The sequence below is a fragment of the Propithecus coquereli genome, unplaced genomic scaffold (assembly GCF_000956105.1).
Source record: "Propithecus coquereli isolate 6110/MARCELLA unplaced genomic scaffold, Pcoq_1.0 Scaffold97, whole genome shotgun sequence".
NCBI lineage: Eukaryota > Metazoa > Chordata > Mammalia > Primates > Indriidae > Propithecus > Propithecus coquereli.
The window spans coordinates 3,596,760-3,624,010 of NW_012156062.1; the positions used below are offsets into that span (position 1 = coordinate 3,596,760).

The 27,251-nt window shown below is 41.7% G+C and overlaps 1 protein-coding gene across 1 annotated transcript; it reads left to right on the forward strand.

Moving 5' to 3' along the window:
- The first annotated feature begins 1,559 nt into the window (after positions 1-1,559).
- On the forward strand, positions 1,560-19,676 carry LOC105827113 (tRNA (cytosine(38)-C(5))-methyltransferase-like). The gene is given in 3 exon segments (XM_012665135.1): positions 1,560-1,838; positions 18,493-18,687; positions 19,056-19,676. Coding segments are annotated over 3 exon segments (1,095 nt in total).
- Positions 19,677-27,251: the final 7,575 nt, after the last annotated feature.

Here is a 27,251-nt window from a genome sequence, read left to right on the forward strand (position 1 = left end):
GTCCATACAGAGGGCTTACAACTGAACACAGAACGCTCGGAGTCCTCTGGGGGCACCTTTGGAGTCACAGTGAACAGGATGCACAAGGACCGAGTAGCTGTATCTTCCCTTTTCTTCTTGTTCTCTTAGACGTCTAAATACAATTGTCAGTGCTACAGTTTTACTTACTGAGAGAGCCCAACTAGAGCCATACTCTGTTCGGGAACATTTCAGCTTCCTATTTACAAGGTATCGTCTAGGTCTGCGGCTGCTACCTTTAGGAACAACTTTCCCCTCTCAGTGTTAATGTCACAGTTTAAATTGTTTTCAGGGGGCAATCCCCAATTCTAAGTTTTAGGGTATAATTTCCAAATACTGACAACATCTTTACCCTCCCTTCCCCTAGGTAGACTAAATACATGGCAGCTCCTGCCCTAATTAAACTGCTTTAATAACTAAAACCCTGAGTTCCCTGCAAGTCTCAAATCTTTATTTCTTTCTGGATTTCTTTGTCCCTGGCCTAATCCTAGGCATACACAGGGCTTTGCTCTCAAAAGCATTTATTATAGTCATGTTAGTAATTACACATTCCCCTGCAAGCAAATGCTTTCAGGGAACACACTAATGTACATTTCAGCAAGTGCTCTTGAATTATAATGAACATTTCCATTTTAATAAGGTTTGACTAAAGTGCAGCTGCCTCTGCAAATTATCTAAAACGGTACAGTACCTGCAGTAGAAATTCAGTCGTGCCTGTGCTAGGGATCATCAAAGGCGAGCTGATTTCCACCTTCATTTCTCTTCCATAAAAGGAGAGATTTGCTGGATGAGCCACTTTAATAGCAGAGGAAGCAGCACATTGATTTTTTGACAGGGTGACTGAGAAGAATGGTGAGGAGTGGGTGAAATCAACTGAGCAAAATGAGAGATGGATGATAATGGTTCAGGACAAGCCGGGATGCTGACAGCGAGGGTTGGGTGTGAATTAGAATAATGAAAACGCTCTTCCGGAAACTGTTTGGAGGGAAGGAAACCGTGTTTACATGGATTTTTTCAAACAGAATTAAATTCAAGACTTTTCTATGATTGTTACAGAAACCATTCAGCAAAGCAAAATGTGGCAAAACATGGCACCATGTGGGCCATGGGACTTTACCCTGAGGATCCCGATGGGAAGAATGCGACTTCTAAATGAGAGAAGGATTGGAAAATGTAGGTGGTAAAGAGAAAGGAAGAAAACAGGTGGAAGGGAAAAGCTTTGATGTTGTTTGAGTAAAGAGTGGGAAGGAGAGTCAAGAATAGGTAGAGAAGTAAGGAGGGAGGTGAGATGGAGGGAAGGTGGAGAGGGGAAAAAAGCGTTGTGACAACTGGTGTTTTAGAGGAATGGTGGTCGGAAACCATTTCCAGATTTAATAGGAGCAGCAGCCACTGCTAGGAAGCTTAAAGCCCGGAACTGGTAAGTATTTCAAATCTGAACTGATCATATAAAGTGGTCTCTTAGCCATTTTAAGGAAAATGGGACAGGTTCTGCTCCCACTCAGGGTAGGCGGGGGATCTGCCCGCTTGCCCTTTTTCTCAGAATGGGGAGAGCGGCCTTCTTTGCGCCCGCCCTGCAATCCGCGAGCCCCGCCAGGCGCAGCGTGCGGCCACCGCCGGCAGGAGCGAGGGGACCGCTCGGGCTGCGGAGCCCCTGTCCGGAGGCTGCTTTGTCGGAGGCTGCTTTGTCGGCGGCTCTGCGGCTTCCACGTGGGCAGACCTGGCCAGACGTCGGCTTTGTTTCATCAGCAATTTCTTTATCTTCCTTCGCGTTACCCAACCCCGACATCAGCCTACGAGTGCGCCTTCTACTTCTTGCCCGCGTAATAAGCAGGCAGTATTCCTGCATTCGAGTACAGGTCCCATTTTCTCCCACTTTCTGTAGGAATTTACACAGTGTTCTCCTTTCAATACTATCTGCAAAAGCCGATGCTCCTCTCTGCCGAGTGTCGCTGTCCGCGCCCCCGCAGGCTCGGACCCCGCGCTGAGAAAGCCCCGGCCGAGCCCAGCTCCGCAGAGTCACGCACTCCCCGCACCTCCTCGCCCCCCGGGCGCCTCAACCCTCCCTCACTTCCTAGGACTCTGTCATATCCGTTACCGACTTCCACAGAGCCGCATCTAACAAGCTTCTCCGTCCTTATTTTCCTCGGTTCTCATCAGCTTTGCATCTAGGTGTCAGTTTTCAGTTCATTCGTTTTCTTCGTTCTTTCTTTTTCTCTTTCCTTCCTTCTTTCTTTCCTGTTAACCTGTTTGCCTGTGTCCACAACGCAAACGTAAAGGCCTATCCTGTGCTGCGGTCCCCAAGCCCCCAGCCTCGGCCCGTTACCGGCCGGTGGCCTGTTAGGAAGCAGCGTGGCATCACCCTGAGCCCCGCGCCACACCTTCCCTCCCTGCCCCATCCCGGTCTGTGGGAAAGGGGTCTCCCATGAAACCGGCCCCTGGTGCCGAAAGGGTTGGGGACTGCTGGACAGAGGGCAGGGAATGCGCAGGTAACATAGCAGAGTCACACGGTCTGCGTTTGGACCACAGTCGCAGTCTCCGGGCTGTTATTTAACTTCTCTCAACCTCAGTTTTCTAATCTATAAGATGCGGACAATAACGCAAACCTCCAGAGTTGGTGTGGGAAGCAAATGAGTCTATAAAGACACAGTCTTGAATTCCTGGCCTCGAGCAGTCCTCCTGCCTCGGCCTCCCAAAGTGCTGGGATTAGGGTGTGAGCCACCACACCCTATACATATAGAGTAATTAGCAAAAAGTCTGGTGTATCACGAGCATTCCACAACTCTTTTATTGTTAACTTTTTATTCCCCAATAGCTAATATAGTGCATAGAATACAGTAGGCTCCTCTTAAATTTTGTTCAATGATTAAATAAATGCATAAATTGTAAATTAAATAAATGAATAAATAAACTCAATTAAACTCAGAGTTGTTTTAAGGATGAGACAAAGTACATGTGAAGTGATGAAAACAGTGCCAGGTACACCGAGTGCTCAGGGAAGCTTTATCCTTAGTACTCAAAGAGGCTGCTCAGCTGATCAATTGATATGATTAAGAACTACACTCAGGGCTCTTATCTAAAGCAATCGTCATCTTTAATTGTTCACTGGGTCCCACCCTTCCCATGTGATCAAGGATGTAGCTCCTGCGATTATCTCCCTTTATCTTATTTTTTTTGCTCTCTCTTTACTGGATCCCCTACAGGAAATATACCTGCTGAAACAATTTAGCAGTTTTTTCCTTGACTCCCATCCCCCTCCAATGACCATCCCATTTCTCTTCTTTTTGCAATTAAACTCTTTGAAGGAGCTGTCTATTACCTCTGTCTCTGGTTCATCCCCTACAATTTTCCCTTAACCTATTCCCATCTTACTTGCTTCCCACCTCTCCACAGAAACTTCCTTTGTCAAGGTGGCTAATGATTTACACATTGTCAAGTCAAATGTTAAAGTCAGTTTACTTTAGCAATCAACAACAGTGACAGTTGCTTCCTCCTTTTTTGAAACTTTCTTCACTTGTTTTCTAGGACACGTTTCATTCTCGATTATTCTTTTGCTTAACTAGCTGACTTTTTCTTAGCCTCCTTTGCTGGTTCCTCCTCATATTTCCAATTTTCAAGTTTTGTCTTAGTATTAGAACCTTACTGCCCGGCACGGTGGCTCATGCCTGTATTCCTAGCACTCTGGGAGGCCAAGACGGGAGGATCGTTTGAGCTCAGGAGTTTGAGACCAGCCTGAGCAAGAGCAAGACCATCTCTACTAAAAAATAGAAAAAATTAGCTGGGTGTGTCGCTGCACATCTATAGTCCCAGCTACTCGGGAGGCTGAGGCAGGAGGATCACTTGAGCCCAGGAGTTTGAGGTTGCTGTGAGCTGGACTGATGCCAGGGCACTCTAGCCTGGGCAACAGAGCAAGATTCTGTCTCAAAAAAAAAAAAAGAACCTTACCTTCTTTCTCTATATTTGGTCTTTATGTTATCCCATCCAATCCCATAGCTTTAAATATCATCTAAAAGCTGATGATTCCCAAGTTTATAGTTTCACCTTCAACCTCTCTGCAACTGCCTACATGTAATTGGCTACTAGATTTTTCCACCCAGGTACCTATTAGGCATCTCAAATGTAACATATTCAACACTGTACTCTCGACTGCACCCTCCTTTCCCTCCCCCAATTCTAACTCCTCCCACATTTTCCTGTCTCAGGTATGGTGACTCCATCCTTTCAGTTGCTCAGACCAAAACCCTTATGTTCATCTTTGATTCTTCTACACCCTTAGACAGGCCATAAACAAGTCTTGCAGGTCTATCTGGAAAATATATCGTAACTTTTTATCACCTCAGCTGCTCTCTGCTTACTTCAAGCCAAGATCGCCCCTCGGCCTGATGACTGCAGTAGCTGTCTCTTCCGTCCTCCTGCTCCCACCTCCTCCCTGCTGCGCACGCGGCTGCCACAGCGATCCTTCCAAAATGGCATGTCCTGCCTCCACTCAAAACTGCCAAATGGCTTTCTATTGAGAGCTAAAGCTGAAGGACTTCCGGTGGCTTGAAAGGTTCTATATAATCTTTTTGACACCCCCCCAACCCCCTCCCCCACCACGCTCCAGCCCCAGCAGCCGACTTGCTGTCTACAGAACAATCCAGGACGGTCCTGCCCGGCGGGTTGGCACTGCTGGCCCCTGCTTGCATCTCTCTTCCCCCAGCCGTGTTTAGGAGGCTCATTTCCTCACCTCCTCCAGGTCTCCAAGTCTCCTTTTCTGAGAGGCCTTCTTTAACCCTCTGGTATGAAACTGTCCTCTTCCTCGTCACCACTGAGATCATCCTCAGCCTGCTTATTTTTCTTCATGTTACCAATCACCCACTGATGTGTGACAAATTTCTTTATTGCCTCTTTACTTTATTCTCCTCTACTCCTTGAACCTAGAATGATAGGTATTAAAACTATTTGCCAAATCAGTAAATGGATTATTAAATGTTTTGGGGGTCTAATGACTTCTAAGTTTTTCTATGTAAGTTAAAATCGTACACATTAATAGTGTCCTGATAAAATGATAACGGGTCAATTCGCTGGAGTGGTTTGTATTGTGGACAGAAAAGTGTTGAATTTTTTGCTCAAACCAAAACCCTTATGTTCATCTTTGATTCTTCTACACCCCTTCAGCTCAGTCACCAAGTAGGTGACTGCTCCCTTCTCCTATGCGTATGTCCAGATCTGCCTGTTGGCAAAGGTAAACTTTATTTATGGAAGACTTTTTCAACTTTAAATCATTCTGCGCACTGCAATGTGTTCAAACCATTATGGAGTGACTCACGTCCCAGGCCTTCCTTTCTCGGCTCCTCCCAATCAGCTGCTAATTGACTATTTAAAATGGGCATGGGAGGAAAATCTCGTTTGAAAACAGGCCTCACTGTGATTCAGAGGTGATAAATGCACCTCTTGGCTTCGTGTCCTCCCAGAGGCACAGCGTGGCTGGCTGTTTAATCTCCTATCTGGTCCGTGACCAAGTGCAATGTGGTTTTCATTTGGATCCAATTGTGCTCATGATGGGATGATTAGGGCATTTGTTGAGGGGCCACAGCATCCTTCCTAGGAACAGAACGAAACTGTAAAATACACAACATCCCGAGTGACTTTTATTCTAAAGCCAAGTTGATATGTGAAATTTATTTGTACAATTGCGATTAAAAATAAAAACAATAAAACCAACTTTAATCTCAAATATTTATTCCTTTTCTTCTCCTGCTTATGAACCTCAGTTTTCCATGTACTGTGCATATTAGATGAAGCCTGAACTCTCATCTGAACTTATTAAAATGGTTTCAGCATTTTATGATGTATCAATACTAATAATTTAAATTTTAGAACATACCTCCCACAGAAAATTTGAAAGTATATTTGCTTCTCTTTTTCCAGGGAGATCTTATAATTGAGAGCTCATGGATATAGGCCCTAACACTTTCTAAATTTGGTAGAAATATTTGGCTGCAACTTAGATGCTTCTGCTGATAATAATTAGAAACATCATAATTATAACATTTGTTTAGTACGACTTGAGTTCACACAGTCATGTGGTGGGTTAATTAACGTGTATCTTTGTGCATGCCAACCTAACTACCAGGTTGCCTTTAAAAACAAACCTGTAAGAGGTGCTTAATTTCTAATAAAACAAATACACAGTAGGGTTAACTTTCCTAATCCCCAAGTGGTCATCAGCCTTTGCCTCACCTACAGCATCTAGCATAGGTAGACACGCCTTCCCGAGACTTTGTTCTCTCAGGCCCTGTCACGAGTAAGTGCCTTTAATTGTTTTACGTTTCCAGTAGAAGCCAACTCAATCTTACACACGCACGTGCACACACATGCACACACCACAACACACACGCACACACGCAGTACCTACCCTATAAGAGGCAGTGAGCTAGGCTAGCAAGAAGCTACTAATAAAAAAGATATAGTTCCTGTCCTCAAATACAGGTTTACAAGTTTGGGTAAGGGCTAAATTTGACATCTTTACGTTGGATACTTTTTAAAATATCACCCTAACCTACTTTTCTAACTTTACCTCCCCTGAATCTTAGATAAACTCTCTGCTGAAATGTGAAATGTCTGCCACTCTCCCCAAGCAGGCGGTGTGCGTCCTCGATTCTTACCTGGGTTTTTCTAACCTATTTTCCCACCCCTTCCCCTAAGGCCTGCTCAATCTTACCTTGTTCCCTCATCCCTGGTCTGCACAGAGTTCCCCGTTCACTTTGACGCACACTGCTTTGCTAGTCAACTTTTATTCATGTGCCTTATCTTCCCAAACTGACTGTGGCCTTCCTAAGGACAGAACTGTGTCTTGTTTATTTTTATACACCTCACACACAGGTATATACAATTTTTATATTTATTCCCTTCTAAGAGTTCATAATTTTACTTTTTATTTTCAGCAGTGGAACTTTTTAATCTTTTAAATTTCTGTGTTTCTGAGTCTTTAATATAAACAATAAAAAGTCTCCAAGTATAAGTCTCCACTTACAGTATAAGTATTACACTGCATTCTCTGAGATTCTACTTAGGTATGCCCGATGGCTCACTGGCGTGTATTAGAAATGACACTGGTAACAGTAAGGAAAAAAGAGGCTTGGCAGTCTGGCTCAAGTATTATAAATTGATATCTTTTTGTTCCCAGTCTGGATTTTAAACTTCAGATACTCTTAATTGATTTGTGCCAAGCAAATTCACAAATAATTGAATTTAAAATTGGCTCTTACAGGAGCCAATTCCGTCCAGGATGTTATCCTCCTGGCACTTCCGATTCAGGAACAAAATATTTCGGGAAATTGGGTGAATAGAGAATTAGCAAAGGAAACTGAGTATTTTTAAGGCATCGTCTATCAAAATATGACACCTTGAAGAGTCTTTGTACTAGACTGAAATCATTATCTGGAATCTTAACACAAGACTGACTAATTTCTACTTTTCAACTCTAATTTTCCTAGAATTCTTATGTGATCACATCACTACTTTAGATTTGCACTTATTAGAATTTTACTCTTTCTCATTGTAATATATTGTCATAATCCACACAACGTCTATCTTTCAGACTGTGTCACCTTTGCACTTTTGATTGCTTTTCAGGTGCTTTGCTCATCGCTAATGCTTAGTTTGTATCGTTGCTTTTTTTTCTTTTTTTTGAGACAGACTCTCACTCTGTTGCTTGGGCTAGAGAGCCGTGACGTCATCACAGCTCACAGCAACCTCAAACTCCTGGGCTCAAGTGATCCTCCTGCCTCAGCCTCCCCAGTAGCTGGGATTACAGGTGCGAGGCGAATCACCACACTCGGCTAATTTTTCTATTTATTGTAGAGATGGAGTCTCGCTCTTGCTCAGGCTGGTCTTGAACTCCTGAGCTCAATGAATCCTCCCACCTTGGCCTCCCAGAGTGCTAGGTTACAGGAATGAGCCACTGTGCCCAGCCTGTATCCTTGCTCCTTACCGGCTACTAGGGCTCTCGAATTACGGCATGTTTTGTAAGAAAGGAGCCAGGATTTACAATCTCTAACAGTGGGTGATAATAAGGGGACAAGTTAAAACATCAACTCTACCAATCAATGGAAATAGCTGAGAAGTTGAGGGGTGAGACAACACTTGTCAGTGTTAAACTGTGTTGACCAATTATTGATGTTCTGTAAACTATCAATTTCTTTTTCTCGCAACAGTGTTTATCACATGAAAAGGAACTGCTACTTTGCTCTTTAATGCAGGAGAAAACATTTTTAAAAAATCTTTCACATGTCAAGATTTGATATAGACATGTTAGTTGCTTTTGTTTTAACTGGACATTGTGTTACAACGGGAGTCACCCCTGTTTCAGAACAGCTGGGTCTGACCCTCCTCTAAACATATGCGTCATTGGCAAATGAAACAAAATAAATAAAATTAATCTGTGAGGAGCTGCAGTAAAACAGAATCCCTCTAATATAAATAAGACTGGAACAGAATGTGCCCATTGGAAAAAATCACAAGGAAACTGACCACAGTTGTTCAAAGCCAACTGAAAAATTCCTTTTCAGGTTTCAGCGGGCTCCCTACTCTGCTGCACAAGGTGTTTAACGGTATCAGTAGTGCAACCACCTGGAGGCGGCCAGGGGCAGCGAGAGGCACGTCCTATAGATGACGCACCACCATCAACTGCAAAGCTGCAATTTGCACAGTTTGTCTTCTCTGAGTTTGTTCAACCAAAAAAGGAATCAGTGATATAAGAAGGCCAAAAAAATAGGGGATAATTTTGTCAAAAATAATTTCACTATTAGTTGTCCTTACTCATTCAGTTGTCATTGTAAAATCCTTTACAGTATTCTTAATTCCATCTTCACAAATGTCTTATTTCACCGACTAGCTCATAGGCTCATCGAAAGCTTTCCACAAATTTTACCTTTTTGCATTTCTCTTATGCATAGAAAAGACATTTGTATGTGTTCTCTGCTTAATAAATGTGTTTTCCATTTTTGATTGAGGAAGGAGATTGTGGTTAAAAATATGATGTGTATATTATTGGGATCAGCAATTTACAGAAAATAAGAACATAATAAGATATACTTTAAGTCTATTTTGAACATACTTCCGTGGATATCTAGGGGGCTAATCCAGATGTTATAGGGTGATATCACTATGTTTTCTAAATGCAGATGTACTAGCTAGTAAAAGGCTCTAATTAACTGCATAGTAAATAATAGGATTGATTTTATCATGTACATAAACTGATGACTAATACATAGGCATTCGTTGTATAGACAAATTCTTCCTAATTCAGTCTCATAAGCATTATATTAGGCAAACATGTAGAAAACAAGTTAGTAAATATATTAATGAAATGATCTGTAAAGTTTTTCCTTTTTTTGATAAAAATACCAGGGTGGCTTAAAATTTAACAATTTCTAGAAATTTTTCCCTTTTGTATAATAATTTTTTGAAAAGATAGCACAGTACTAAACAAAGAGTAAGGAAAAATGTTTTATTTCCAAAAAACTTTTTAAAAATTCCAATTTTGGGCTGGGCGCGGTGGCTCACACCTGTAATCCTAGCACTCTGGGAGGCCAAAGTGGGAGGATCGCTTGAGGTCAGGAAGTCCGAGACCAGCCTGAGCAAGAGTGAGACCCCGTCTCCACTAAAGATACTAAAAACAGAAAAAATTAGCCAGGCGTGGCGGCACATGCCTGTAGTCTCGGCTACTTGGGAGGCTGAGGCAGGAGGATCACTTAAGCTCAGGAGTTTGAGGTTGCTGTGAGCTAGGCTGATGCCACGGCACTCTAGCCCGGGCGACAGAGTGAGACTCTGTCTCAAAAAAAAAAAAATTACCATCAATACATATTGCTTCTCATCACCAGGAAATGGAATTAAAGAAAAAAAAATACATAGTGCCATTGTTTACCGTATTTGTAAAATATAGATAATCTAATATTAATGAATTGAGAAGGAAGAAATAAAATACAGTATATTTGGACTGAACAAGCTATAGTATTTCTTTTCTTAAATGCTATTATTTATATTCTCCTTTCCTTCTGAATTTTCTGAAAGTTTATAACAACCAACAACCATCATGTGTGAGTATATAAAATTAGAGACTCAAAAATTTTAGAGAACTCAAAGCCCTCTGGGTAAACGTTTCCACTATCACAACTTCGGCAACACACCTCAACATAGCCCTTCAGCTGCTGCTCGTACATTTGGAGCATCGAGCTTCATATTTTACAGATGACTCTTAATTTGGGGGAAAATGTCTTACATTTGGCCAAACTCTGTGCAACCCCACAATGGTTCTTATTCTGCCCAGTGGAATATCTTGCCCTTTGAAATCTATCTCCCTCCCACCCTCCTTTCTCCTGTTAAACTTCCTGTTTCCTCAAAAATAAAACAAAACAAAACACTTCACATAGTTTTTTCAGGACCAAAACCATCATTCTGGTTGTTTTATTCTCCTTCAGCTTATCAAAGTGTCCTTTCCAAAGCTCGAGTCCCAGGACTGGACACACTCTGGGTGGCGGAAGCAGCACGTTGGTCTCGTACCTTTCTTGTTCCCGACATAACTTTCTGGTGACACAAACAGAACAAACAGTTTGTTTTTAGCAGCTACACTACAGCTTACGTTACTCTTGCAGTTAATTACACAGTCATAGATCTATTTTTACGAGTTATTAATTTATGAGTTCGTATGCAATCTGAACTTGTGAAGCGTATAGTTTGAAATTAAATGCACAGTTTTACCGATATGTTGTACTGGATTCCATGTCACCTGTTTATTGTTATTGCTATTTGGTATTCGAGATCTAGCCTTAGCCTCTCTTCTCTCCAGCGCATCCGTGTGGACTGTTGCCAGACTCGATATTCCCACTCCATTTACTTACGTCCTCTACCCAAAAAACAATTAAGTCAAACGTTTTGGCCCAGCCTTTAAAGCTCTGTGTAGCAAAGTGCGTTAGTGGCTCCCAAGCGCTTGTGGAGAAAGCCCCGTGGTGTGAAAGAGCATTGGCCAGACAGGCAACAGGTCTCCTTTCCAGCCTGACTCTGATCCTTGCTGGTTGGTCACTTAGGAGGTCACTCAGACTCAGTTTCCTTATCTGTCCTAAAATGGGGACAAAATAGCCCATCTACCTACTTCCAGGGTTTGGGGATTTTAGGAAAGATGATACATGTGGAAATGAAGGCCTATAAAAATGTAAGGTCTTGAGAACACAGAGAATGTCAAGCCCCTATCGTGCTGTCGAAAGCCTTTTCTCACCTCCCCGACCTGCTCTCCAATCTTGTCTTCTGCTTCTTGCTGCTGCCTCCTTTCCTGATGGTCCGGACACTTCTTATTTCTCACTGGCCCCTAACCACTTTTATATATTCATGCTTCTCTGTCTGTGCTAAAACTGCCTAGGATAGTCCCCTGAGCTTACTATCTCTTTTTCTCTCTCCCTCACTTCCGCTAGTGGAATTGCTACTCCTAACGCAAGGCCAAATCCAAATGCCATCTCTGTCTTAAACACGTGATTTCCCTGGTCAGTCTCTTCCTTCATGGTGCCCCTACAGAAGTAAATCTGTGCCCTCGATATTTCATTTTCACATTCTGCCCTATGTTCCAGGTAGTCTTATTTCTATTTGTTTGCCCCACATGAGGGGCGAGTAACATGCCTCACATACTTTCATATTCCTGCAGTACTCAGAACTGTGCTTATTATTATTCCATTTTTATAGGCTTGAGCATAGGCAAGGCAGAGAGGTAGAACCATTGGCTAAGCACATGTTATCTTTTAAGTGGCAGGAAGATCCTTGTCTGCCTGATTTCGAATCTCGGGCTCTTCCTGCAGCGTGTACAGGCCTCTCCACCTCCGCTGCCAGGACTCCTCGATAAATACTCGCTAATGTGAGTTAACACTCATCTTCTTTTCTTCCTCAGCCTCATCTTCCCCTTTCAGTCTCCCTACGATGGAATTGTATGGAACTTTGAAGTACGCTTCCGTGTCATCTGGAGAGCACAGTTTACTGCGTCCAGGATGACCATCTTTTGCTATGAACAATATGAAGGTGACATTTTTTTCTCCCACAGGATTGTTTAAAATGTCCACATCACCAATTAGATGGTTCTTACTGGTCAGAATAAATCTAGCGTATCAACTCCTCAGTATTTCCTCTAACTTCTGAAATACAACTTTCAGTATTGCATGTTCTGCTCTGACCAAAGTCCTGTTGAAAGCTGCTGATGCTGAGGCGATGTTCCGAGCGTGTCTGGCGTGGGTCCCCGAGCGCTCTTCTCCACGCCGCGTGCTTGCTCGCCTGCCATGGCTCCCCTGCGCGCCAGCTTCACGAAGTTATTCCTGCTTCTTACCTCCTACCAGTCCCATGCCATGGGGGAGCCAGATGCAGAACTTAGTTCAGCTCTGGTCTCAGGGCTTTTATCACTCTCTCCTTTGACAACTGACCTCTAGGTTTAAAATCTGTGCTTGATGGATGTATAATGAATTCTAAGGCTCTTTGACTTAATAATAACACCTGAAATTGACGTTTATTGAGTGCTTTCTCTGTGTCACGAACTGGGCTAAATACCTTACATAAATGGTCTCTTTCAATCTTAGAGTGCCAAAAGTATTTCCACTTAACAGGTGAGAAAATGAGGCTTTTTAAGGTTAACCGACTTGCTTAAGGAGAGACAGGGCTTGCCTCTACGCTGGCGTGGTGCCAAAGCTCAAGGTCTTGACTCAGTCATTGCTGTCTTTTCCCACCTGGGAGCTAGTCATGAATTGGCACTTATACCTACATTGTTGAAAATAATTTATTATTTACATTCAATTTGTGTATGCATATATATGTGAATTGTACATAGGCGGCTTTTGTATTTTTCTCATAACAATAGTGATTATACTAATACTATGTGAATTATCCAATAACCATTAAAAATACTTGCGGTTATTTTTTTTCATCCCTGGACTTTAATGCTCATAAAAAGCAACAATCGTAAATGAATTTCATGATAATAATAGAGAGTTTTCTGTATAGAGAGTTTTCTGTGTGGTAGGTATTATTTACAGTGCTTCTCATGTATTGTTTCATTTACTCTCTCAATAACCCAGCGAAATAGGGTTATTATTATCTCTTAAGATGAGGAAAGCAGAGGCACAGAGATGTCTTTTGCGCTGGAGCCTTGCTACTCACGAACCGGCTGCATCTGCATCACCTGGGAACTTGTTGGAAACGCGGACCCTGGAGCCCCACCCCACGAACCCAGAATCGGAATATGCTTTTGCCAAGATTCTTAGGTCTTCACATGCACATCGAAGTAGAGACACACATCCCTAAATCAGCTGGTGAGGATGAAGCTAGGATTCAGTCCTGTGCAGTGCGACTTTGGAACCAGAATCCTCAAACACCACATGAGGTTGTCTTAAAAATCTCTGAATGAGAAAATATTTCTGAATGTGCAATATTTAACTACTATAAAATTAAAAATTTCCATATACTTAATGTACTGATGTATTACAGGAAACATGAGTAGGATTTTGCTTTCATAAATTATACTTAATAAAATATTTATGTCTCATAAATCACTTTTATGTTTGATTATTTACCATGGTCCAACTTTACTTCATTTTTTTGCTCTCTCTTCCATCTCTTCTTTTTATTCATTCTTGAAAAAATTCACTCATTTATTCCATAAGCATTTGTAGAGTGTCTAATATTGTCAAGCATGTTTTTATGGTATAGGAAAACAAAGAAGAATTACATACAATTCCTGACCTCAAGACATTTCGTGGCATTGGAGACAGACAATTACAAGTTTGAATGACTGAGGTAATGGAGTTGCGTACACAGTGCAACGGGAACAGAGCAGAAAGGATGTCTTCACGGAGGTGCCCCCAAAGCAGACCCTAAGATAAAAATTTACATGTAAGTGGTGTTTTGGTGAGCAAAGGAAACGCCACTAGAGTGGTCGAGGAAGATGAGAAAGGGAAACTGGACAATGAAGCCAACTATCACTGCCCATGACTGGATTTAACCCATTGGGGGAATTTGGGGAGCTGGTATAAAACACGCGCCCCACAGCTAGTTTCCACCAAGGGGCAGGGAGTTAGAATATTTCTCTCTCAACCTCCGTAAGTCACAGGTGGAGGTTGCTTCTGGGGGTATTCATTCGGGTCGGTTTAGGCTTGCTCCGCAAGCAGACAACACGAGTCCTGGGCAGAGAAATGCAGATACTGGCAACTGGAAAGAGGCCTAAATGCCCTGAATTGGTGAGGGGTAGGTACGGACCAGGCATCCATAGCCGCTGCTACAAGAGGTACCTGAGCCAGTCTGAGAAGCTCAGGGGAAGCTACACTGAGGACGTGAATCTTGAGTCTACTCTTGATGGCAGAAGCTTTCCACGAGGTGGATATGGAAGAATCATGAATGTCTTTTCCAGGAAGAGAGAACAACAAGTGCAAAGCCAGAGAGGCAATAGAGATCATGGAATATTTGCAAAACAAAAAGTTGTTTAATGCTCCTCTGAAGGGTAGCACCAAGAAATGAAACTGGACCGTTAGGTTGGACCAGATAAAGAAGGGCTCTGTGTGCTGTGCCCGGTCCAGTTCTTCCCTCACGGAATTAGGAAACCACTGAAGACTTTTGAGTAGAGGAATGGCATGTTTATATTTATATTTTTTAAAAGATCCCTTTGGCTGGAGTACTGGGAATTGATTAAAGGAGGCGGAATGAAGGCAGGGATATTTTGAAAAGGGCTCTAGCAAGACAAGATGAGGGTGGCAGTGATAATGGAGGAGAAAGTGCAAATTTGAGACAGTTCATATGATGAAGTGATAGGACCTTGTGGCTGTCTTGCTAAAGGAGATGAGGTGGGGGTCAAGGAGGGACTGAGGGTGACTCTAAGACTCTGGGATGGATGACTATCGGTGCTGTGTCCTTAACCACAAGAGGCCACACAAGAGAGGGTCCAGGGAAGGTGGGAAAAGCAGAACCTTGAGTGTGGAGGGCAAGTATATAAAAGAGGACGGGCTGAGAATGAGCTACGTCAGGGATGCCGGAAGATCATTCAGGAGGGCAAGTTTTGTAGGTGAAAGGATTCCCAGCTCTGGTGTTTGGAAATGCCACTAAACGGTCTCATGTATTCTTGCTTCCCACCAGGAAATCTAATTCAACATTTCCAGATTTTGCAGCTGGGATAACTCCTGAAAGTAGGAGAAAAAGAGATAGAACCAAAAACAGCACATATTGGTTCATCATCTAGAAATCCAGATCTCTAATAAATGATGCTTTGGGAGCTGAGGTATCTTGGCAGCATCATTTCAAGTCAATTTTCTCCACAGTTTGCCTGGAATCATTGTCTCTCTCTTAAAGAAATACAGTAGTGCTAAAAATGGCTTCCCTAAAAGATGATTTTAAAAAAGAAAGCCCTCTACACTCTCAGTCTAAAAGGAGTCGAGACATCTAGGATGAAAAATTCAGAGCATACATTATTTATTCTTCCTCTTAACTACCATATAAAAATGTGCTAAGATATGGATCCCTGCAGCCACACATTCCTAATCACTTCAGATTTGAAATGGCCTCAGACCATACCCAACTGTCCTGACCAAATAATGTATTTTTCAGGTGTGCCATGATGTGAAAAATGTTGGGAAGCATTTTTGTAACGTATAGTAAAAGTCAACATTCATTGATTAACAAACATTTATTAAAGTCCTACTCTCTTACAAGTATGTGGTATTGGGGTCATTTTTATAGAGTGTCCTAACAAAAGAAAATCTTAAATTCATAATAGTCAACCAAATGTCTTTTTTTTATTTCTGCATATTATGGGGGTACAAATGTTTAGGTCACATTGTCCTTACCCGCCCCCCGCAGTCAGAGCTTCAAGCGTGTCCATCCCCCAGACAATGCGCATCGCACTCATTATGTTTATATATACTCATCCCCTCCTCTTCCCTCCCACCTGCCCGACACCCGATAAGTGTTATTCTTATATGTGCACTTAGGTGTTGATCAGTGAAACCAATTTGATGGTGAGTACATGTGGTGCTTATTTTTCCATTCTTGGGATACTTCACTTAGTAGAATGGGTTCCAGCTCTATCCAGGAGAATACAAGAGGTGCTATATCAGTATTGTTTCTTATAGCTGAATAGTACTCCATGGTATAATTTGGGAATAATAAAACACTTATTAAGGGATTATGTGTTGCTTTTTCATTTAAGTACCTTTTGAAAATCTTTTCATTTAAACACATTTTGCACATCATTTAAACACAAGTTGAGAAAAGACACAAAGGTCTTCAATATTTCATTTTTTCTATAATTTCTCAAATCATTCTTCAAACAAATTAAGGAATTAAGAAATTAGATAACCTCATATCTATTTATTCATTAACTCATCCATTGAGTAAATATGATTGAATTTTAGCTCTGAGACAGTACTAGTATAGCTGTTGGGTTCATGAACAAGAAAGCACATCTCCAGCTCTGAAAGGATGCTGTCGTCTCAGGGAGCACACGTGGAAACAACTGTGATGTTGCAGTGAGCTGTGCTCACAGGCACCGGGGCAAGGTGGTTCTGGAGCACGGAAGATGCTTGAGGGTTTCAGTCAGGCCCTGGGGAAGAACAGAAGCTTTATCTCGCTTCTTTCTTTGAAGTCCCAGGCTTGATAGTTTGCTTCTTTTTATTTACATTTTCAATTTTAGAACAAAGTTTATACTGTAAATGTTTCATGTGGCCAACATCATGCTAAGCATATTGTAGTGCGTGCACGCTGAATGCTTACCGCATGGTCTTCTCAGCCATCTTATCTGGAAACCGCCCAAGGGTCCCACCATTCACAGTCACAGAAGTGGACCCTTGGGAGTAATTCTCTAAAATGACCCTTCTCCCTCAGGACCAGGGAGAGTCCCCTGATCCAAACTCAGTTAGAACCTCTTTCCTCGAATTCTAGAACTGAGACTTAGAGGATGAGATTCATTTTCTCTGGGAACTGGACCTTTGTCTAATCAGGAGCCACTGGAAATCTTACTCTGCCATGTGGATTTAAGAACAGAGGAAACCAGTCCACACGGAGAGAAGAAACCATACATACATGGTGGAGGAGAAATAAAAATCAGAGAGAAAATTCCAATGACTTTGTATTTCTGGTTACAGACCCTTCCAGAAGTCTGCTAGCATTCATGTTGTTAAAGCTTATATGATTTTTTGGGAGCCTTATAAAAAAATTCTGTTTTCTGCTTAGGCTAATCAGCAATGGTTTCTGCAATTTAAAAAAATACTTAAATAATTGTAATGGGCATCTGTTGTTCGCTTCCTCAGAATTCTTGACTCCCACATGCCTGCTTTCCCTCTTTCTACCAGCATCTAGCTATTTCTTTTGGGAAACTTCTCGAACATTCTCAACATTTGGGGACTGACTTCAGCTTCAGGTCCATGGAAGGGCCCTCGTTGTCAATCGGCAAAGCCCCTTGCTCTTTGCTTACGGTGATTGGTTTAAGAGTGGATGCGGTAGGAAGGTGCTAACTAAGAGATCCTGAGAAAACACCTCCACTCTTCTCCGAAAGACTGACTGGGTGAGATGTTCCCATTTCTTAAAAATGTGGCATGAGAATGTGAGGTCTGGAACTGCTTCAGATTGTCCCATTGTGAAGAAATCCAGACAGGACACAGGGGGAGGGCAGAGCTGAGAGAACACAGGGAAGCAGATACTCGGTGGCCTTCTGGATCAAATCACGACCGAAGTCAACACCAGTTCTGTAAATATATTTTTTCCTTTATTTTTTATATTTATTTATTTTGGTTCGAGCCAAAATTTGATCAGATTCGCTGGTATTTCTAAACAAAAGCATCATAACAACAGTAATGCATTCAGAATATTTTCCCCAGGTCTTTTCTTTCTTTGGTAACATCTTGGGGCCTGAAAAACCTTCTGGTTTATAGACTCTGGATTTATAAATTCAATCACCTCTGGGCGTGAAATGCTGGTCTTCTAGCATCGCTCTTCCTTACGTATTACGTGAGACTCCCACTTGACAGGCCACAGTAACAGATGAGGAACAGAATGTGAGAGATGACGCAAGAGAATGAGATGTACTTTCTGATCAGGGACATCCTAATACAGAAGTATGTACTTAGGAATTTGAGTAATCTCAGAAGCTTTAGTTTCTAGGACACTATTTTTTTGTGAACACTTTTCAACTAATTTTAGGGTTTGATGAGGATTGGAAAACCCTTTGGCAAGGCATTTATAGGTAAATTTGCATCTCCTGAAGCAGGCCACCTGCTTATAGAGCCATTTGTTGCAGAAAGGGGTGATACAAATTTCTTATAACTTTAGTCTAAACTGTCCCTGTTAGAAGATAATCAGGTGTTCTATAATTGAGCTTGTCTGCTAGCAAAAATTCTCTGAAAAGTATAGTAATTAGGAGGAAAGAGACTATTTCAGTGAACAGTTTGTAACTGGGGAGTGCAGTCTTTGGTGTGTTCTTGCCAGGAACATTCACAAACTATACACCTCACGAGGACCAATACCCAGAATCTACAACTAGGCGGGGGTGGCCGGCACCGTGCTCTGAGAGAAAGCGGTATACCTGCGCAAGGCGCGGCTGCCACTGACGCAAACTCTGTAGCTAATGACGTATACAAGTGTAATTTCCCTCAGACACAGTTACTGGCCAAGCAGTTGAAGGCATAGCCCTGGAAGAGTTCGACAGATTACCTGGCAGCATGATTCTAATGAGCCCTCCGTGCCAGCCAGTCACAAGAGTCGGCCTGCAGGGCGATATCACCCGTCCAAGGACGAATAACTTCTTATATATTCTAGATATTCTCCCAAGATTACAGAAATTACCGAAGTATATTCCTTTAGAAAATGTTAGAGGTTCTGAAGTATCTTCTACAAGAGACCTGTAGATACAAATAATGGAAAATTGAGGCTTTCAGTATCAAGCGCTTCTATTAGCTCCAACCTCTCTTGGCATTCCAAATTCAAGGCTACGGTATTTCCTCACTGCAAAGCTTCAGTCAGAACCATCACCTTTTCACGTCCCTGGCCAGGTACCCACGGAGTTCCCCACCACCGAATACAAACACCCACAAAAATATGCAATAGATGCAGAAAATAAAATTGAAGAAAAAATTGAACCAAATATTTGCATTGATAGGAGCACACGATGTTCTGGAAAAGATGCCATTCTTTTTAAGCTTGAAATTGCGGAAGAAATTGAAAGGAAAAATCAACAAGACAGCGATCTCTCTGTGCAAACACTAAAAGATTTTCTTGAAGATTACATTGACATGCATGAGTAATTTTTACCTCCAAAGTCATTGCTGTGATATGCTCTTTTCATTGTTAAACCCACTTGCAGAAGGTCTGTGTGCTTTACCAAAGGTTATGGAAGCTACGTAGAAGGGACAGGATCTGTGTTGCAGACTGCAGAGCACATGCAGATTGAGAATATCTACAAATCTCTTATCAATTGGACACAAGAAGAAAAGATAACAAAGTTGTTAATGCTTAAACTGCGATATTTCACTCTTAAAGAAATAGCAAATCTTGGATTTCCTTCAGAGTTTGGATTTCCTGAGAAGACAACAGTGAAACAGCATCACCGCCTGCTTGGAAACAGTCTCGACGTGCATGTAGTAGCTAAACAAATCAAAATCCCATGTGAGTAATTTAAAAATAACACTGAAAGATGGTCTTGAAATTCTTTTGTTTCCAGACAGTAATTCTGAAATCGTACTTTGAACTAATTCTGATGAAATTCAACTAAATTATTTTAATCTGTCTTTATTGTGAAACTGGGGATTTATCACAAAGATGTCAATTTGTTTCCTCAAATTTATATTACTATATTTTATAAAATGCAAATTATTGGTATGCTTTATGGAGAATATATTTTCATATGAAGCTGGTAAATATATATGTGAAATATTATTTTTATAATATCATAGTATAAATAAATTAGGAACATTAGGATTTTAATGTCTACATGAATATTTTATAAAGTGTCTAATAGACATACCATAATGAACCTGAGAAATCATATATTTTTGTGTTTTAAAATTTTATGAATCTTAAAAAAAAGTGGGCAAATGAGATGAACAAACATTTTTCAAAAGAAGATATTCAAATGGCCAAAAAAACATGTGAAAAAATGCTCATCACTAATCATTAAAGAAATACAAATTAAAATCACAATGAGATGCCACCTTACCTCAGTCAGAATAGCCATTATTAAAAATTTTAAAAACAGTCAATGTTGGCATGGATGCCATGAAAAGGGAACACTTATACACTGTTGGTGGGAAGGTAAATTAGTACAACCTCTATGGAAAACAGTATGGAGATTTCTCAAAGAATTAAAAGTAGACTTACATTAATTCCAGCTATCTCACTACTGGGTATCTACCCAAAGGAAAATAAGTCATTATACATGCTTATCACAGCATAATTCACAATTGCAAAGGTAAGGAATCAACCTAAGTGCCCACCAACCAATGAGTAGATATAGAAAATGTTATACACACACACCATAGAATACTACTCAGCCATAAAAAAGAATGAAATTATGTCATTTGCAGCAACTTGGATGGATGGCCATTATCCTAAGAGAACTAATTCAGGAGTGGAAAACCAAATACCACACGAGTGGGAGCTAAGCTATGGGTACGCAGGGGCATACAGAATGCCATAATGGGCATTGGAGACTCAAAAGGGGGGAAAACATAAGGGGGATGAGGAATGAAAAAATGATCCATCAGGCACAATGCACACTATTCAGGTGATGGGTACAGAAAAAGCCCAGACTTCACCACTATACAATTCATCCATGTAAGCAAAAACCACTTGTACCCCTAAATCTATTGAAATTTAAAAACAAAAACCAGAAAAACAGAGGTATGTTTCATAGCAAAAGTTTCCATCCAGGTTTCCAATCAGGTCTGTGTATGCAAATCAAGGATTGAAACTCGCTTAGTTTGGACTCGTCAGCACAGCTGAGTTCTGCTTGCTCAACAGAGCTGAGCCCCGATTGGTTGATACAGCTGAGTCCTGACTGGCCCAGGCAGGTGGGCTCTGGTCAGTTGGCTCGGGTGAGCTCTCAAGTCCCAAAGCAGAATGGAGGTGTGGGTTTTCTGGGACTTCAGTACACGTGTGACTTACAGTCAGCAAAGGGCTGCTTGGCTCTATTTTAAATTTAGCTCCAGTTAGCCACTGGGGATCCACCTTGAAGGATTCACTGTTTCAGGTCCACATTTGTTCACATCTTCCTACCCAGTACGTTGCTTCTGAGGAGATACAGGGTGAATTATGTGTTTCTTTGCTGGCACTAAGCATTGGACTTTCATGTCTTTGCTGGAGTAGCCAGATTTCTTAAGTTTTTTGTAAATATAGACAAAGTTGAAATTCATTTCCCTTTCTTTCTTTTCTTTCTTCTCCTCATCCTTTCCTTCTTCCTTCCTTTCTCATTCTAACAAACTGAGAAAATATTTTCACTGGAAACATCAATCTGTCTTTCAACTTCTGATGATAAAACCAACGAATTGACTGCAAACCCACCCAACCAGATCTTTATTCATGCTTAATTCAAGTTACCAGGTAACTGTGGATAAAACAACAAACCCAAATTATTTGCTTACCAACGTCTCTTTTTCACGTTTTGGAGATCTGGCCTTTTATGAAAAAGCTAATTTTAGTTTTCCAAGCTACATGATCACAAGTGTTAGCTGTCTTTTCCCTCCTTGGAAGATGATTAAATTTGGACAAAGGTATTTTATGTATTTTTTAGACTGTTTCTTTGTCGCAGTATCCTTCTGGTGTTTCGGAAGCTCAACTACTTGACAAGACATGTTCTTAGTATTACCACTTAAAAGAGCAGGTTTGAGAAACATTTTCTCAGATAGTGACATTTAGAAGTCGTACTCTAGACAATAACTTCCTAGAATGCTATGATCTACAAGACTCATGCCTGAAATGTCAAGTTTAGAAAGGAATCCTAGGATGCAATGTTCTTTCTTGTAATACATGAAATGAGAGCTGAATGCAGCTGTCAAAGACATGGAAACAGGACTACTACACAGAGGAGTTTAGGGGCTAGCCCAAGGTCACACAGGGGGTAAGTGATAGAGCAGGAATTCAAGCTCAGGTCCTTCTTCCCGCATAGTCTGGTCTTAGCCACAAGAATAATAATTGCAAAGATTCACTGAGCACTTCCTATGAGTGGGGCACAGCCTGACATGCAGTTACTTGACAGTCTTTTACTTTCCAGTGAGATTCTCGAGAATGGGAATTGTATTTTTTATTTCTGTGTGTGTTGTGCCTGTAAAGAGTGATATCTCAGTAGTTGTTAGTTTAAATGGACTCTTAACAGGCCTAAAATAAATGGGATTTCAACAGAAGCGAGGTTAAGCGTGGGAGCTTGGGTGGTGGGGAGAGGGCCTGCTCTTGTAAAGAGAAGTGGAGATTTTTAAAAAAAATAACTGCCATGAACTGATACTGAGTCTGCTCCATGTCCAGAGGCTCAGACTTCACAGGTTATGGCAGAAGTTGGATGCTTTCCTCCCTTTCTTCCATAATAAATCCCTCGATTTTTATCTGGGCACACCTGAAGAATGCTGTGTGTGACTTCCAGAAATGTTCTTAAAAAGTGGGAACATGTTTTTCTTCTCCGCTTCTGTCCCCCTGCATGAACTGGGGACTGAATGGCTGGAGCTCTGGGGACTATTGTGTGCCATGAGGGAATTCTGAGGATGAGGCAACAGGTGGAAGGAGGCTGGGTCTCCGTTACTACAAAGGGCCATGCCTGTCCTGGAATGCATAACTTTGGATCCTTAAATGTAAGAGTGAAGGAAACTTCTATCTTGTTCAAGCCACTGACATTATTTATTTATTTTATTTTAGGCTCATAGCTGAAATAAATCTGAAGTAATAAAAATGTGTATCATTTGATTTGATCCTGATGATAACCCTCTGAAATAAGTATTAATACTGTGATTATCTCCATTGGTGGGGAAAGACAAGGAGGCCTGGAGGACCTAAGTAACTTTCTCAGGGTCACATAGCTACTGAGTGGTAAAGTTAGGGTTCTAACACCCCCCGCCTTGGGCACTATAACATATTTATGATACATAAGATGAACCAGACAGAAGAAACCTTACTGGTCTTATTTCCTTAGTTAGGGTACCTTTCTAATAAAACTAAATGATGGGTCTGATACTTACAGTTGCCCAGTTAGTCAATATGAATGTTTTGGTGGAAGGCCCCGGCCATAATCAGATATGTAGTAAAGAATGCATGATATTTTGGCTAGGATGCTTTTGACTTCAAGTTATTGAACATTCATCGTACCTAGTGGGTGCAGTGCGCACCGTCTGGGGGATGGACACGCTTGAAGCTCTGACTCGGGTGGGGCAAAGGCAATATACATAACCTAAACATTTGTACCCCTGTAATATGCTGAAATAAAACAAAAACAAAGAAAATTCAATTCAAACTGGCTCAAACAATTGGGACATTTGTTAGCTCATATTAAAGGAGATTCAGATACAGGGTGGTCTTCAGGGTTGTTTGATTCAGTGGTTAAATGATACTATCAGCAATACAGGTTGTTTTCACCTCCACTCTGTGGCCCATAGCCCGTGTCATCCAAAAGTCGGTTCTTACGTTAACAAGGAGGCTGCTTGTAGCAAGTGGTATTACACACTTTCACATCCAGCAGAAAGAGAAAGGACATTTCCTTTTATTTCTTTTAAAATCGGGATAGATTTAAACTAAAAAAAATTTCCAAGACTTTTTTTCCCTTTCTTTTATCTTCTGAAAAGCATTCTTAAGCAGAAAAATTTCCAAGACATTAATTGAAAGGTTGATACATTCATGAGGATTACTAACCCAACCTCAAGCAGAACAAAAATTAAATATGTGCAACTGAACTAATTTTTTTTGACTTTTTATTTGAAGCGTTGCTGATTCATTTTGTTTTGTTTTCCAAAATTTAAGAGAAATTTATCTCTTTTGAGCTATTTGTATTTATGAATTTATAAAGTATACTTTTTAAGCAAAATTTGAAGCATTTGTTTTTCCCTCTACTTGATTTCTCCAGAATTTGGAAACTATTTGGGAGTATTCTTATTTTATGGCAATAGAGTTATTTGCATAAGTTCAATAAGAATTTTTTTTTTTTTTTTTATAGCAGGACACAGTTGGAGACACTGGTTATTTTACCAAGGCGTTAACTGGAATGACGTATTTGCAGATATACCCAGACTGCTTTGAGGAATTGAGCTTGACTTTATAGGGCCAATAAGAAGCCCTTTGGAAAACTGACCGGGTTTCCTATCTGTAACATTCCCTGATCGGTGGCGAGTAAAGAATGCCACTTTCTGACAGGTCCAGGAAGCCAAGGTACTCTGGGGCCACAGGAAAAGAGGAATTTACCCAATTCCTGCGGGCGTCCACAGGCACAGTTAAACCCTCGGCGTGGCTTGAGAGGCTGTTGGGTTTCTGTCCGAAATGTCGGTTCCTGCTGTGCCCACGGCCAAAGAATGAGCAGACGCACCAAAGTAAGGCAAGCATGGAAATGAGGTTTATTGAGGAGGGAAAGATAGGATTACAGGGCAAGAGCAGGGTGCAGGTTTAGAGTGCGATACCCACACCGCAGACGATGACTGGACCCACTGTTGCAGCAGGAAAAGAGCTTGGTTACGATCTGCGACTTGTACAGTGCCAGGATTGGGACCTCCCCGTGGCTCAGGTGTCACCACGGAACCCTTTGACCGGACAGTGGGGAGCTGCATGACCTGAGTCGTTCCAGGTCAGTTTCCAGACTCTGCGGTACCTGTGCTGCTTGGCCCGCGGGCTGGGTCCTCTGCATTCTCTCGCAGCCGGCACGGTTCGTGGGTATTCCCTCCTCCCCCGGCATGGCGGTCACTCAGGAGAGGATTAGGGGGCCAGCAGGACCAAGATGGGCGCCGGCGCCCACCCCTGTCCTTCTTCCCAGGCGGGGCAACTGCACCAAGGCAACGGCACCCGCTTTGGTCCCTAGGAGACCTGGAATCCCTCGACATCTACCTAACAAGGCTTTTAAGTCTAACCTGAGATTCTTTATGAAGAAGTTCCAGCAAAGCCAATTAAAAAAAATAAAGCCTATATGGCCAATAACTATTCTTATTACACTTTATGCAAATAATCAGGACAAATAAAATGAGACTAAAACTTATTTTGCAAATAAATTGGTCCTACTATGATTTGTTTTTGGTAGAAATAGGAAACTATGGATCAAGAAAATTATGTTTCAGAAGAAACTGTAGTAAAACCATTATTAGATTCCAGCCTGGCCCATAGTTTTTGAGTTTCTATTATTTGGCTACAATTTCGACTAAATCTTGAATTCTTTCCTGGCTATAAGTTTCCAAATAATGTTTTCAAATATTTCTTCCATTTTTCTGGCTTGGACTCAATAAAATTGCACTCCATTTTCCTGAGGCCCTGCAAGCACACTTTGTAACATGAAAACTCTGCGTGGGAAAAACTGGATTCCCACTGTCTGCTTCCGCTTAACGGAAGATGCTTTGAGTTTAACATCTAGACACCCCAAGTGGATGCCCTCCAGATTCTAAGAAAACTGGTTTATAAACTTTTCCAAATCATAACTTTCGTTATTCTTCTATTTGAAAGCTCATCTGCAATTCCATCTCCTGAAATGAGACGCAGCTGTTTAAGGGACTGGCTGATTTCCAGGAATAGAAGATTGGTCTAAGAGAATCTTTGGTCACTGAGTTTTTAACTCAGTTTTTCTCTCCACAGCCACCAACTCAGGTTTTAGTGTGTGAAACTTCTAGGGAAGTTCCAGGCAGGGGAACGCTGCAGCTCAGAAAGCAATACCCCAAACATGGCGTTTTGCATGCCGGACTAACTGCGTGAGACTCAAGGTCTCTCTGACCTTCCCCCCACCACGCTAGCTCTCCCCCATCGAAAAGGTTGAGGTTTCTTTATCTGCCTAAGATCCAGACCCACCTAGTACAACAATTATGCTTTTCTTCCCCTCCCTGTAAGACCAGGAATGTAACCACACTTGAATAGACTCTTTAAGAAGAGAACTCTTTAAGAAGAGAACGTCAGTTCATCTTTGTTCCCCACCCATTCATCCTCCCTAGTAATCCTTTATTGGCCCTCAGTGGAATTCCTCTTTTCCTCTCTCCCATAACCCATTTTACCACAAAGACATATAAGCTTCTAAACCCCACTGGGGAGTTGAGTTTTCTTTCTGAAGGCTCCTGGGTATATTAAATAAATTTGTACCTTTTTCTACAATTAAAATAAAATAAAATAAAACTGAAGTAGGAGCTTCCTGCCAACTTTTCCTGTCCAATAGCAATTGGTTTTAGGTATGATTTTGTCAAGTTTTAGTCTGAAAATGTCAGTTTTTAGCATGTCCATGGCCAAAAAATGACCAGACATACCAAAGTTAGGCAAGCATGAAAATGAGCTTTATTGAGGAGAGAACAACAGGATTATAGGGCAAGAGCAAGATATAGGTTTATAGAGCATGGTCCATACACCACAGATGATGACCAGACCCGTTGTCTCAGCAAAGGGAGAGCAAATGGATGGGCACAGAAAAGAAGGGCCTGGTTATGGTTTGCATCTCGTTTTATAGTGCCCAGATTGTGACCTCCCTCGTGGTTCAGAGGTCACCATGGAACCACTTTGATTGGACAGCTGGGAGTCACATAACCCAAGTCTTAACTACACACGCAAGTTGTTCTAGGTCAATTTCTGGACTCTATGGTACCTATTCCTCTTGGCCTATGGGCTAGAGAGCCCTCTGCATTCTTTTGCAGCCAGTGAGCTAAGTTGATTGGCTGATTCACAGGGGGTTCCTTCCTCCCCCAGGTATAGCAGTCGCTCTGGAGATTAGGGTGGGGCAGGACCAAGATGGGGGCCACAGCACCCACTTTCATTCCTAGGAGACCTGGAATCCCTTGCTATCTACCTACCAGTTTGAAGGGAGACATCAATATATAAATGATAATTGAAGCTACGGAAGTGGATGAGATGCAGGGCTTACCACTGGCAAAGCCATCACCTATGACATCTAGGAAAGGACATGCCCTCTGGGCCAAATAATTAGAAATCTGCACTGCATCCCTCCTGCCCTCAAGGTTGACCCTACTCCTGAATTAGGACTTCAGTGGTGAATAACTCCCCTCCCGCCTTGACCAGTTGCCTTCATACAGGATGACATGGTCCTG